Raw genomic sequence first — 15,151 nt, forward strand, 5'->3', positions numbered from 1 at the left:
GGTGAGGGGTCGGAGGGCGGGAGCGCGGCGGCGGCGGCGATGGCGGCCGCGAAGCCGCAGCGCAGCGCGCAGGGGAAGCCGAGCCGGCGGCGCGCAGGTAGGTTCTGCTGGCGCCCCCCCCTCCCCCCGTGCAGCGCCATGGGCTCTCCCTGTGCCCTGAGGCTGCTCCGGCGGAATGACCCAACTCGCGGCCCCGCGGGGGGGACAGGGCCTGCGGGTTCCCCGGGGTCTGTGCTGTCCGCCTGTGAGGCGGTGGCGGTCGGAACAGCTCCCGGCGAGACTCCCGGCCCTCCTGCGGTGCCTGCGGGGCTGGAGGGGGCGCCAGAGGCTGCCGCGGGCCCGGCGGGGCCGGGAGGGGCGGGGGCGGGGGGCTGCCTGGCCGCGCCGCTGCCGCGCCGAGCGCCAAGCGCGCCGCATTTCTCAGCCCGCGCCGGCCCTGCAGGCGCGCCGGCGGGGCAGCCTGAAGGTACTGAACGTGGCTTCGCGATTAAAATGATAATAATAACGATAATGGTAATAAAGGGGTGTTAGCGCCCAGGGTCCGCCCGGCCTCGCAGCCTGCGCTGGTGGAGGAGCGCGAGGCGCCCGCCTCGTCCCGCCTCGTCCCGCCTCGTCCCGCCTCGTCCCGCCTCGTCCCGCCTCGTCCCGCCTCGTCCCGCCTCGTCCCGCCGTAGCTGCGCCAGGCCGAGGCCCTGCGTGGCCCAAGGCTGCCCTGCGCCAAGCTGCCGCGACGGGCCTGCTCGGAAAGGGCGCCGCTTCGCAGCAGCGTGGCTGCAGCGGGCGGCCGGGGCTCTGCAGCAGGGAGACAAGGCCCGTGCAAAATTATTCGGGCAGAAACGTTTTTTCCTCTAGCTTGCTCGTTGCGCAGATGGTGTCGGAGGGGAGCACGGCGTCACGCCCGGCTGCCCTCGCGTACGCAGGCCGCACGCAGGCCGTGTGCGGCTGGCTGCTGAGCCGGTCACTGCCTTGCTGCGGCTGCGCGCTGCCACCCGAGTGGGCTTCCCAAGCCGCTGCCTCGATCATGCCTGCAGCTTGGAGTTTGCGGTGTTTCCTGGATAAAAGTGTTTGTACGCTGACAAAACATGAGAGTTCTGTTTGTTTGCTACTTAAAATGTATTTCAAAGGAAGAAAATGTTCTGATTTATATACTTGATTTCTAGGAAGTAAGCATTCAGCTGCTCTGAAGAGTGAAGATGCTGCTCAGAGGTATAATTACATGCTTATGTAGTAAAAAGTGTACTCCTACCTTTGAGTTCCTGCATCTGTGAGCCTCCTCTGTTGGGAGAGCTGGTTTGGGGAATAGAGCAGCCCTAAAGCAGGGTTTCTGTATGTGCAAAAAAGTCTGCTTTTTCACTGTTACATCAGGTGGTCTTAACAAAAATTACTGTCTCTTCTTGCAGAGATCTGTGGGCTTTTTGTTTCTAAAGTGTCACAGGCACAACAAACCAACTGATACAGTTAGTTATCTTTTGGCAATAATGTATTTACTTACTAAGTAGGTGGTTCTTCTCCCTCTTGAAGCTTTTAGTTCATTCTTCTGTAGTCTTTTGCCGATAAGAGTCAATGCTTTTTTCTGACTGTGGGAAAGATAAAAGTAAACCAAGGTTGGAAACTTGGTTTGGTGGCTGTGGCTATTACAAAATCACTATCCAGTTACTTATTGATTTGTTAGGCCACCATGGTGAAATACAGAAAAATATGAGCTGCTCTATTTCAGAAAAAAATACATAGATTGGATGAATTGTTCATGGGAATTTGCTCTCTCTGTCATTCGGTGTTTGTTCTGTTACAGGAAAGCAGTCCTGGAGGCTGCTATTAGAAAGAAAATTGAATTTGAGAGAAAAGCACTATATACTGTTGAACAACTGCTGGAAGAGAACATTACTGAAGAGTTCCTTGTGAATTCTGTACGTGTTGCAAGTTTTTATACCATTTTGTATCTTAATGTTCAACTTCTAAAAACTTCTTGGAACAGTTTTCTGCGTTTTAGAGTAGACAGATCTCCTTGGATCTGATAACAATTATCTTATTTTCAGAGGTTTTGCAGTGAAAATATGCCCTATTTTTAAAGGACTGTATATACTTATGTATCCTCACTTTATTACAAAACCCTTCATTTATGCCTCTTGAGCTCATGACTGGCACATTAAAATGGTAGGTCCAGATCACCTCTTCTGTGGATTTAGGGGAAGTTTCTACAGTGCTACGCTTTGCCCTGAAGTTTATCTGGCAGCACAGTTTTGCTGGCACTGTATGAGCATTACTCCTGCTGGAGTTACCTGAAGTGAAGTTCTGCAGAAAACACGTTACAGTTCTGGTATATGTGTGTTTTCTAGCTAAGTTTTCCATGACCAAACTGGAAATGATACATAGAGAGGAAGCTTATGCCACAGTAGGATAAAGATAACTGCATATGGTGAATCGAGTCCAGATTTAGTTGCATGATCCAGGCGAAATACAGGATAGTTTCATCTGGCCAAAGCTGAAAGATCAAGCTTAGGATGACTGTGTTGTGCAGTGGGAATTAGCGTAGAGCTTTTCGGAAGTTTTGTGAAGTATATAGGAATATAACTGTAATTACTTTTACTTGATATTATAGTTAGCTGAAAATTATTCCATATAATGTTTTCTTTCTAATAATAAAAATACAAAAACAGTTCATATACTAAAAACTGTTTCTACAAAATAAATACTTTAGATGAAACTTTATTCACCAAGCTCAATAAATTTGGGAGAGGACTTAAGTTTTTTTTTTCTTGATATGAGTACTGCATGAGGGTTTTCTGTGAATGGAGTGGCGAGGGGAGCACAAAAGACTTCCAAGTATTTGAGGATTGTGTAGACAAGAAGAGGAAGCTTTCTGAAACTGGAAACTTTTGCAGGAGAGGAAATAGCTACCTTTTCTACCTTTTTTCAATATTTAGATATCTTGCTGAGGGAGGCAGAAGAATGTGGTTACCCACACTTTTTATACTTCTATAAGTTATATGGTTATAAAGTTATATAGGTGTATATATAATATGTCAATAGAGTAAAATAGTGAAAATGGGTCATACTAAAGACAAAATAATGAGACTTTTTTTTAAAGTGGGTGTATCTTGCTTCTTTGTTCATTTACAATTTTACTACTTTTGCTATGTTAATTCTAAACATTGTTTATTAATCAGACACTATTATAAAATTAAAAATATTTATATGCTTATGAGGGGTTTTGAGACTGACAAATAACAGATCTTATAATATCTGTTGATGAACTATTTTCTTGTCATTTTAGGGAAAACTTATTACACCATCTCACTATAAAGACGTCGTTGATGAACGTTCTATCATCAAGCTGTGTGGTTATCCTCTGTGTCCAAATAAACTGGAAAATGTAAGTTGCTTTTTATTAATGTTCTTATCAAAAGCCTGTTAGCATTTTAATTCTCTTGCGTTTTTTTTTTCTTTTTCATTTTAAGCTTAAAATTTTAAATATGGATTAAAATGTTATCAAGTAATGGGCCAGTGGTCCCATAACTCCATTTTAGTATAATCCTTCTGAAGTAAAAGGTTAAACCTGATCAATTGACAATCATTGCTTTATGACTGAATCCCTTGGCATCTACCTTGACAGTAATAAAGATGAATAAGGAATGGCTTTGTGGCCTTTCTTTGTGCGTGCAGAAACTTTCTAATCTGGTGCCTTCCTTGATGAGACCATGTATCTTTGTGAGAAGGAGGACTGAAGTGGAAAAAAAATGCAGGAATATTACTGTATGAGTGCATAAATGTCTGCTCTAAAAACATTTGTTGCCTCTGTAAAGATCATAGTCATGCTTCGAGATGGTACTTCAGAGTTTCCTTAAGCAGAACTTGAAGTTCAGTGTGTAACTGTGATGTGATTCCAGCTGTGGTACACCTGATTATCTGAAAAAATTTGTTTCAGTAGAAAAGTTTACTCTTTTGCACTTCATGTGTCCCCACAGAAATTCACTTGGTAACTGTATTATGTTTTATGTAAGTTCCTCCTTGTGTTTTTATTGGGGGACAGTCTCTAACAGTAGTCTCACTGGTGTATAAATAGAGAAGGGTTAGAAAAGAGTGTATATGTAATTGCCTAACACTTACACATGTGTAAATTTTCTCCCATAGCATTTCCATTACTTTACTGTCAGCACAAGATGTCTTGTAGGTCTGAAGTTAGATGATTAATAATAAAATTTTTGCATCAGAGAGGTAATACCAAGAGAATTTAGAGAATAGGTGGTTGGAGTATGTAATTCATTTTTAATACAATTCTCAATTTACAGAGAGAGAACATTAAGAATTGAGTTTTCTGTAAAGTCATGATGGTAACTACAGTCTTGCTGATGAAGGCATATCATTTTAGGTGCCAAAACAGAAGTACAGAATTTCAACGAAAACAAACAGAGTTTATGATATTACTGAAAGAAAGGTACAGTAACAAGCTGTTTCCAAAATGTATTTAATACTGTCTCAAGACCTGAAATACATTTTGTAAGAGCATTTGTATAGAGAGTTGACTCCAAGCTAATATGTTTGGTTCTTATAAAAATCACTTTCATGAATCGCTAGAATACGAATTTCCTAGATAACTGTTTGCTCTTTTGAAAGAGAGCATCCAGAAACAGAACACTATCTTCCTTTCTAAATTTAAGCGTTACACGGTAAGTTGTACTCCAATAGCAGGTTGTTTGAATGTGGTAATACTGATCTATTAAAGGTGTATTTGTGAGCAAGTATTTTCCATTTTGCTTCAGTGTAGTCAACAAGCTTTTGTTGTGGGATCAAAGTGTACCTCCTTTTAATTCTCAGATGTCTATAACACTGCAATATAAATTCCATCCTATGCATTCCGTAGTATAATTACTTTTTTTTTTCTTTCTTTCTATTTTGGAGGACTTTTCAGTATAAAATCTATTTCTTTGCAAAGTCTGTTTCTTTCTTTAAGTGTATTTATGGGTATACTTGATTAACGGTCTTCATTGCCTGCTTACAAGATATGCAGTAAGCAGCTGATGATAATACCTTAAATTGCAGGTTGAATATTTCCACTTCCCAAACAGATTTCTTCAATGTCCTTATTTACTTTTCTTCGGGTTATAACTCTGAGTATACACAAAATTTCAACAACTGCTTTCTCAAATTACCAAGCATGACTCTGGGAAGAATTGGGATGTTTTGTTTTGTCCTACTGCAGGTGGCCCAGCTAACACCTCAAAGGTGCTGCAAAAGCACCTTTGAGTGCTTTTGTTGTTCTAGGGTATTGCAAAAGGTCAACGTTCAATGCTGACCAAAATGTATATTATAAATTTTCATTGTTAAACGTTTGAATTACGTTGCATGTCTTTAAACAATATAGTCAGCTTTTTGGGTTAGAGATTGCTTTGAATGTTTATTATTATTATTCTGTAGAACCTGATACAGGTTTGGTTCTCAGTACGTAATAGAAGTGTAAAAAAGAGGACCAAGGGAGAAAAAGTTACAAATAGTTTATGGGGAATGGTAGAGGTTTGATTTTTTTTTTAATGATGAATTAAAAGCCTAGATATAGACTTAAAAAGAAACATGAATGAGTACCTGAATTTTACAGGTATTAGAAACATGAATTGTGTACCTTTCTTTTAGTATTAAAGATATCTTTGGTCATATTTTATTTCCTTTCTCTCTCATTCCCAGTGTTTTTGCAGCAACTTTTGCTATAGAGCATCTAAATATTTTGAAGCTCAAATTTCCAAAAGTCCAGTATGGATGCGAGAAGAAGAAAAGCAAGTATAACTTTACATATTCATTGCTGCTTAAAACAGTACGCATTTCAAAGACTCTTAATACGGTCCTCATTTTAATCAGTTGACTAGCTTAGGAAGCAAAGGCTTGCAAATAATGAACTGCACCACGGGGTGTCACTGTTTAACAATAAATACCTGCGTAGAAAACATTCAACTGAGTTTTCAGCTTTCTTTCTCCAAAACACTATTCTTGTTATCTTCTGGTTTTCAACAGCAGAAACAAGCAGAAACTAAATCTATAAGCTCATTTTCACAGCTTAAATCAGTCATATGAAGTACCTGATCAATGGCAGAAGAGGTTTAGAGCAGCCTGATCTGAGGATTCTAGTAGGTAAAATCAGTCTCTTAATGAAATGTTTAGGGATGCTTACCAGTATTTTGGTGATACTGTTTTGCTGTTTTTTTTAAAGGAAAATATTTATAAAATCTCTCTCTTTATTGTTAACAACTGATGTACCTGATATAGTTAATTATTTATGCTGAGTGGTACATTGTTACCCCTCTACCCCTGATAAAAGTCATTTTATGCTATCATCTTTTGTTTCCAGACTCAGTTCATTCGTGTGAAAGGTGCAGATTCCATCTTTTTAATCCTATTTTTTATATTGTCTAAGCTGAAGGTGTTACTGTATTGACTTGCATTTGGCACGTAAGAAGGATGAATGAGGATTTAAACTTTAAGTGTTGGATAAGACATATAGGAGCTGCCTCATAACTGAATTGAAGGACATAAATGGTAATTAGAACTTCAGAAAGAAACTGTTCAGAATCTGTTTAATGATGCTTTTTAGAGTTTATGGAAACCTTTGAACTCCATTTTCTTAAAGTAGTATAGCTTGATAGCCTAATTTCTAACAAGGTAATATTTCAAATAAGTAAAGACTTTGAAATTTGAAATTTAGACTAAACAATAAAATACATGTTTTCTTTATGAATTTGGGACTATAATCTGCTAAGGATTATTTTTCCTGTATGAATCTTATGACCTATACGGAGAAGTTGAGAGCTGAAGTTTGGTGAAGAGGAGACCAAACAGTGATCTAGTAGCAGTCTATACCTACTTGAAAGAAAGTTGCAAAGATGACAGAGCTTCTTGGTTGATGTCAGACAACTTAACAAGGGGTGATGGCCTCAAACAATGGTGTGGGCGGTTCAGGTTGGATATATGGACAAAAATTTGCCCTGAGAGCACAATGTGATCTCCATGTTTGAAGGCTTCCGAAACTTGGTTTCATGAAGCTATGACTGACCTAATCTAAAGCTGGTGAAATAACATTATAAGCAGGACGTCAAACTGGAAAGCCCTTCTGGCTACCTGTGACTTGCTGATTCTATTAGACGTTGTTCAGCATAACAGCTACAAACACATGCGAGTCATGCTCTGTGGACACAAATGAACCTGCTCTAGCTGACTGTGCAGGTTGCGTTGGGCTAGATGATCTCCAGAGGTCCCTTGCAACCTTGACTAGTCTATGATTCTCAATACTAATGTGTATTCCAATAACATTGGTTTAGGAGAAAAATCTTCACCCTGCATCTTTTTTTTTTTTTTTTTGCAGACCACCAGACATAGAGCTGCTGAAAGAAGGACAGAGGTATATTGAACAATGATTTTGTTGTTGTTGTTATATGCGTTTATAGCTAGAAATATTAGCATCACACCAGGTTAAAGGGAAGTCTTCAATTTCCTGTGTTATACAAAAGACTTACTAGAGTCTACACAAAGGATTATTTGTCTTGTTTAGCTTTTTCCTTTGTGATTCTAAAACAGCATATTTGATTTGTATGATTTAGTATACAGCTGCTCTTGGCCTATGTATCTTAATTGTGCCTGTTGAAACCTGAAACGAATATACTGTTTGTCCTTTGCATATTTTATACTATCTATTCTTTATAAACAAAATGGTACCAATAATATGTGGTGAAAGCTTCTGTACTTCTTAATCAAAAACATCTGTATCAGCTAAATTGAAGTCATGCAACTGTCATCTCTCTGTATAGTGCTGTACATTGTGATTTTTGTTTGTTTTGTTTTGTAACACATGGCCATTAGGGGGCAAACTTGCATGTACCTGAAACAGGCTCTGCTGTTCCCTTGATTTTAGAGTATTAAGTTTATAAATATGTGTGTGTGAATGTATGTGTGTGTGTGTATATATATATATATATATAAATATATATATATATCTGTATAAGATATACACACACATATATGTGTGTGTGTGTATATATATATATTGCCTATCCTTATTTTAAAATTGTAATATATTTAAATTGATCACAGTAAGTCTGACCCCTTTCTTTTTTTTTAATATCTTGTTTCCTATTCCTTTATAACTGCCAATAAGGAACTCGGAACTTGCTTGTCTAAATAGTATCTATACCTGCCCTCTTAATTGCAGAACATTACAACTCTTTGAGTTAGAGTACTTTTAGAAGAGAAGCTATGATTCTTTAAAGCAAAAAAGTACACTTCTAGTATCAGGGAAACATGCTTTATTAATCTTACTGATGTGATAATGAAAAGCTGTTATAGGTAATATCCATTTTTTATTTCATCCATGGCTTATGTTTTCCGTTACAGTGGTCAGTCTGGAGAAGAGGTGAAACTATGTGATGAAGTAATTAAAGCTTCTGACATTGAAAATCCTAGGGCATCTTCAAGTGCACGTGAATCTGGTTTAGCTGGTGCTGTCAGTGACAGCAGTAGTGATACCGAACAAGAATTTGTTTCTTCTGTTCTACCAGGAAGTCAGTCAAGTTCAGCCAATCTTGCACAACAATTGCACAGAAAAAGCATCCTCAAAAAGAAACATTTTCAGAAAGCATATTCTAGCCCTAAAAATGAAGACTTAGATGTGGTAGAAGCCACTGAACAACTATCTAATTGTAAACTAAATGCTCAAGAAGAAATGCATGCTTGCTCTGTTCAAAATAAAATAACCGTAACTCCTTCAAAAAGTACTATTCCTGGAAAAACAAACACTGCAGAAAACTATGAAAATACCTGTAGTGGTTCCCAGATAGTGTTTTTGGGTGTGAGCAAAACAGGGGCAGAACAGCTTAAAAGAATGCTAGCTAACTCAAAACAAAATAAAAAGTATGAACTGAAGGATCCAGTAAATACCCTGGCTGCCAAAGGCAATTTATTAGAAGTGCTTAGGCAAACATTTGTGGAATGGAGAACTGAAGAAACTTTAAAATTTCTCTATGGTTCAAACTATGCTTCTTTGTGTTCGTCAGAATGCACATCAGCTGCCAACCAAGAGAATGAAGAGCTTGATGAGGATGACTTAGATGCAGCTGATGATTTTAACAGTGTTGCTGCAGGGGAGTCTGAAAGCAGTTTGAACCATTCTTTACCTTTTAGAGGCTCAGGTGGAATAATTAAGCCTGTGCCTAGTTATGAAAAGTTAAAAGAAGAAACAGAATTTCTTGAACTCCGAGTAAAAGAGTTCTATAAAGGAAAGTGCATCTTGGCTGAAGAGGCAATGACACATGCACAAGTAGAGGAGCATCACAGCAAAGATAAAGTAAGTGTCCAGTGGAATAGTGTCCAGGCTGTTTAAAGTTGGCCTCCAAAGAATTATACAAGGTCTTTGTTTCTGTCTCCATAAGTGAATACTGGCCTAGGTTATGACAAGCCATTAATACAAAATATAAAAAGAGGGTTGGGTAGATTCACAATAATCCCATAAGCGTGAAGAAACATATTTTAGGTTGATAAGAATGATTTCTTTTGACTGTTTGACGCACACTGAGTTCTGAAGGCTGCCTTTCTGTTTGTGAAGTATGAGAGATTATTCCATTGCTTGAGCACAACTTGAACATGGTCTGAGGCAAGCAGAGGAAATGCCGGTAAACTGAACCGGGAGGAGTTAAGAAGAAGATGAACCCTATGCAGTTTTTGTAATGCAAGAGAAAGTCAGTGTGCAAAAAGTACAATTACCTCTGTAATCTCTGCAGAAGGGTTAAATACACAACCTTCAACTGCTCTACTGAATCCTTTCCCTTTATAAAGACTTTTCTGATTCTTCAGTCTACAACCGTTGTGTTACCTAATTGCAATGAAGTGAAGCTGTTAACAGAACCAAGTGTGAGGAGAGCTTACTGCCTAGAAAGGCTGGTGGTTATCCCAAGTCAGAAGACTAGGGATTCTAAGAGTCTGTATAGCAAAGGTTTCTATAAACCTCTGCTCCCTTGCAGGGCAGGTAAGGAAGGTTTCCTGAGAGGAAACAATGCACCATAAGAGAGAGTACATCTCAGGTGAGGGGGAAAAATACTGTTTCCTCTCTTTGATTCATTAAACAAAACTTTAATTTAATGACTGTTTTTGCTTTGATTCATGACAGGACATACTTGAGTTCAGATTTATTTCTTTCTTGAGTAAGACTACTCTTTCTAACTTATGGTTAGACTTCTCTGAGTTGGATCCTGCTCATTTGTTTGGATATGTTGCTGCAATTTAGATAACTTAATCAGAATTTGCAAGCTGCAAGAACTGTAGAGTGTCTGAGGTTTTACTCCCTTCAAGTCAGGTGGGTCTGCTGATGGCAGCCAGCTGGTCTTGTCATTACTGTAAAAACAGTATGCTGACTAGACTAGGTAGGTTGTACAGTTTCTATTGGCATGCAATGCTGCTTTTGTTTTTCAAATTCAAGTGTGATATTAGCATCAGAGGGTGTAATTTTAAAAATGTTTCTTTGTATAAAAAGTTTAATCTGACTTAATTTTTCATATAATGTACCATTAGTTATATTAATGCATCTAACATACTGCTTTGCAAAGAAAGGAGAAAAGTAGGTCAGCAGGCAAACCGTGTTGGGTCAGATTAAGTAAAGTTCTGTCCATTGAGAAATTACTGGTTTTGTTTTTTCTATTCAGAGATCAGTGTTTCCTTATTTAAACATTTATTGGTAAAATGTGGCTATTTTGATGCATTGAATGTAATTCACAATTAGGTTACAGATGTTCATGTTTTTAATGTTGTAATACAGGATGATCAACAGGAAGATCTCACCTTCCCACTTGTTGATTCAAACGCACAAATGCAGATTAGAAAGAGGATTGTCCTTGAAAAACTGAGAAAAGCGTAAGCATTTCTTATTTTCTTGAATATCAAGCTGCAGTTGCTGCTCGTTCATCATCACTTTAAGTAGCAAATGGACTGTGCAAGGATGTTCTGGCCTTTTTTAACTGGCATTCGTTATAAGTTAAAGCCATTATTGCTGTAAAGAATTTGTTTATTTCTCAGATGATCATTTCTGATACAGTTTTAGAGATCAGTTTTGACAGCCTTCTGAGGTGGATGTCAAAAGCTCGCAACTGACATGTTCTGTAAAACAGACTTACTCCTTCCTAAGGCAACTTATTTTATTCTTTCTTTTGAATTTTTCTTATTGTTCCACTATTTTTGATTCCAGCTATCAGTTTATAATAGACTGATATTTCTGTTACATCATAGATTCTTCTAAGATTAGAAGATGAATTTTGTGTACCCACCTCATTTAGGTGTGTAGATTCCTTTTGTTTTAATTTTTGACCAGAATAAGTATACAGATTTGAAATAATTGAGGCTTAGAATTTTAATCCTCATAATGTAAACTCTTGGAGTATTTTTAAGAATGCCTTGTCAGAACTGAAATGTGAAGTTAATAGAGTATACATGTAGAACAGTGTATTTACTTCCTTTTTTCCATTTGAGCTGAACTAGAGCTTCTTATTTTTATAAATAAGCTGTTATAGAGAAATTATATTAACCAATGTATTTTGCCCTCTAGATTACCTGCAGTTTTGGGCCCTCTTCAGATTACCCTGGGTGATGTTTACACAGAACTAAAAAATCTTGTCAAAACTTTCCGGTAAGTATTGGTCTTTTTCCTTTTTAGATTTTTTTTTTTTTTGGTTGATTAATTACACATGCTGTAATTATTTTGGGCACAGAGATTTGGGCACAGAGAGGGCCCCAGTGCAGATTTGTCCTTTTCTAGCTGTGTCTTCATGTAGGTAACATTGCATTCCCTATGGACTAACAAGTCATCCTCATCCCCTGCTCCTGACAGTAGCTGGGTCACCAGAATTATTGGTGGGTTTTTTAAAAACTAGGCCAGTGATCTCTGGAGGATGATGGTGAGTCTTTTAAAGGTTCTGCTACCTCGTCACCTCCTATTAAGCGTGAGTTTCTGAGATGTCACTTTTTTTTTTCTATGCTCCCTATAGCTGGGCTAAATGGTTTTAATGTGATTAATAATTGTTACCACCAGCTTCTAGAAGCAGGAAGAAGGTCCAGCTTGACCTGTCCGGCTTTTGATTTTAGGAGAAAGGAGGAGTAGATCTACAGGACGTTTTATCACTGCAGATGGTCAGAAGCACTGAAGAGGCTATTTAGAAACACTAGCACTAGAGAAGGAGAGAAATCAGAATATTAGTAACTTCTTTTATGTTTTCTTTGGACAACAATTTTTGTAGCTTGGACCTAAAGCAGGTCCTGCATCCTGAACCATTGTTACTGTAAGGAGCAACATCAAAGTGTGTGTAGTCTATCACTCTTGAAACAATTTTTTCCCCACTAACTTACATGAGGTTTACATGTACCTTTCAAAAACTCATTCTTGTGGCATTCTTGTGACAAGGGATCTAGGCTTTCATGAGTACAAACCCAATTCTACCAAAGCCCTTACAATTTATCTTACGTGAAGCACCCCACTGGAATACTGATTTCTGTGTGTGGCATTTCTAGTTATGGAACCTATTCTTTTTCCATTCTGGTAACCCTGTGCGTGATCTCCTTTGATTAGAATTTTCAGCATTTGAACTCAATGCTGTAACTGCAGTCTTTAAGAGTTCTATTGCTGCTGATAGCAAAATACATGAAAGTACAGGAAATAGGGCCCAAAGGTCCTTTACTACTTCTCTTTCTCCTTGTATTTCTGATACAGGAGGTTCTGTTGATGCACAAATGCTACCTCATGGATATTAAGATGAAGACATAGGTTTAAATCCCCAACTCTATTAATTAGCTAAAGTTTACCTCATATGAGTATTCTCACTGATTTGCGATTGAATGCTTTTACAAGGGGACCTGGGATAAGTTTTAACCTGTACTTATGTTTCCCGGGCTTATAAATTGTTGTTTTCTTTGTTGATGTGGTTAAAATGCTTGACGAATAAGGAAGCAACAGTGATAAATGCAAGTGTTCTTTTCTGTGTTTTATACTGGAAATATTTCAGCCTGAAGGACTTGCTGAAGAGGGTAGGAGATAAAATACACGGCAGTACTAGAGCTTAGCTGAAGAAGGGTAAAAGAGCATGTGGTGAACTGAGCAACAACAATTTTCAGCTCCATTGGTTTTTAAAGGAACACTTGCAGTTCAGCCTCCTTTGGGCAGCATTTTATTCAATCATCACTGCTGGGAAATGCACTAGAGGGATCTCAAGAGACATTTTAGAATGGTTATAGCTCTTCCAAAGCAAAGTCCCTCAGTGCCTGTAAGCTTTTGTTACGAAAACTGAGATGTCAAATAATTCTCCAGAGAGTGTAAGGGCACTTTGTTAAAAGATCAAGAGAAAATTAGCAATTTATTATAGAAATTTAGGCTAAATGATTAAGTTTCTAAATGTAATTAAAAAAAAAAAAACAAAGCAAGCTTAATAGCACATAATAAAAACAGAATTTCTTTTGTACCCTATGGTTACAAATATTTTAACTCCTTTTATGGAGCTCATTGTTAACATTGAAAAGAATGGGATATAGTTGCTGCTTAAAGATATGTTCATGACATTTAATAAAGCTTTGTCTTAACTTTTTTTCTGAGATAATATTTTAGCTTTTAAATACGTATTATTAGTGCGTGCTACCTAATGTATGCTCACCAACAGGCTTTAACATATTACCATTGTTAACTGGAGCTTTAAATTCCGAGTTTCAGCTTAGTCAGCAATACTTCATGTGGACAGGGTTCCGTATGGAAATATGGAAGTCACAGAATTTTAATGACCTTTTCTCTTCAGCACTGGAGAGAACACATGACTGAATTGCCAGTTAAGCATACCATTATAACAAGATAGGATGGATATAACAGTGTTCGCTAACATTATAAGAACATTTGCTGTGACCATGTCAAACTTGAGCATACAGATGGATTTATTAGTGCAGGCTTGTTTCTAAAGCAGCAGATCACCAAAGTAAATAGCCTCCTCTTGAGGAGAATGTATAGGTACAATAGTAGGTCATTTTTGCTGGTTATAATCAAAGTAAATTATAATTCAGTATGTAAATATGCTGCTCTCTTTTGGGGTGAAGGGAGAAGAGCTGTCTTTTACTGTTAAGCTGGTGTAGTTGGAGCTTAAAGAAGACCTATGCTTCAGTATATGCCTATACTAACCTGGCTTAGTTAAAATACAACTTCTCTCATCTTAGAGTAAATAAAGTTTTAAGAAATTAATAGTTAGCTGAAGTCCTCTGAAATCACAACCTTAGATCCTAATCCATGGAATCAGCTTACTGCCTTATAAAATAAGCGAATGGCCAAGCTAATGGTTCAAATTTTTGAACTGATTTTATATTTGCCTGCATCTAGGAATTTAGATGCATGAATGAAGAGGTTGCTTCGCTTGCAAAGATGCTGAGCACATTACCTTTAAACAAAATTAAACTGTACAAGTAAAAAAAAAAAAAAAAAAACACTTGAGGTACATCTTCTCGGAACATAAGAACAAGGACATGGGTAAAACAGAGAGAGACAGCATGGGCCTGTTTAAGGGAATATTCTTTCACCAGATGCATAAAGACTTGATGTTCATAGATTATAGGTATGTTCTCTTTGTAAGATGAACTTTTAGAAAAGGAAAGAATACTCTAGAATGTAATTTATAAAAAGATACAAAAAATATGATTGTTTTATGCAAAACAGTTGCATTTTCAGGCATCTCATTCAAAATACTTGATGCTAGGGACAAATTGGGAGATAAACTTTAATTCAGTGCAATAATCCTTGTGTCCCTCTGCCATTCTCTGTTAGACAGCATTCCTATCAGAAAACAGTTTCTTAAATCTCAGAGAATATAATATTGCTGGGGAAAAGGTTGCATTGTTTTGCTTTGCAAAGAGTTTCTTTTCTATAACTTCCAGTTTCTTGGGGTTCCTGTCCACGTTCTATCTCAGGGCACTTAGGGATGTGCTTGAATCTGCTAACCTGCTACTGCAGAGGCACTGGCTGCAAATCACTTGGCCATCATTTGTTAATGGAATTTTGCTAGTAAAATCAGCAGCTGACAGTAACTAAGTGAGAAGATGTACCAAAGGAAAAGAAGTAGGACCAACTGTGTGTGCAAGCTTTTGACATTTTTGTCTTTAGTTTTTC

General features: G+C 38.0%; 1 protein-coding gene across 2 annotated transcripts in view; it reads left to right on the plus strand.

The window, feature by feature from the left end:
* Positions 1-8: 8 nt before the first annotated feature.
* RPAP2 (RNA polymerase II associated protein 2) overlaps positions 9-15,151 on the plus strand; it is a 40,723-nt gene continuing 25,580 nt past the window's right edge. Inside the window, exons 1-10 of one of the 2 annotated variants that reach the window (XM_062581230.1) lie at positions 9-97; positions 1,161-1,206; positions 1,793-1,907; positions 3,275-3,373; positions 4,370-4,435; positions 5,680-5,768; positions 7,349-7,384; positions 8,374-9,322; positions 10,787-10,881; positions 11,570-11,650. In XM_062581230.1, the coding sequence (XP_062437214.1) occupies positions 40-97; positions 1,161-1,206; positions 1,793-1,907; positions 3,275-3,373; positions 4,370-4,435; positions 5,680-5,768; positions 7,349-7,384; positions 8,374-9,322; positions 10,787-10,881; positions 11,570-11,650 (1,634 nt within the window). In that variant the 5' untranslated portion in view covers positions 9-39. The remainder of the gene's footprint in view (positions 98-1,160; positions 1,207-1,792; positions 1,908-3,274; positions 3,374-4,369; positions 4,436-5,679; positions 5,769-7,348; positions 7,385-8,373; positions 9,323-10,786; positions 10,882-11,569; positions 11,651-15,151) is intronic. The other variant, XM_062581231.1, reaches the window with a different exon arrangement.

The sequence above is a fragment of the Rhea pennata genome, chromosome 8 (genome assembly GCF_028389875.1).
Source record: "Rhea pennata isolate bPtePen1 chromosome 8, bPtePen1.pri, whole genome shotgun sequence".
NCBI lineage: Eukaryota > Metazoa > Chordata > Aves > Rheiformes > Rheidae > Rhea > Rhea pennata.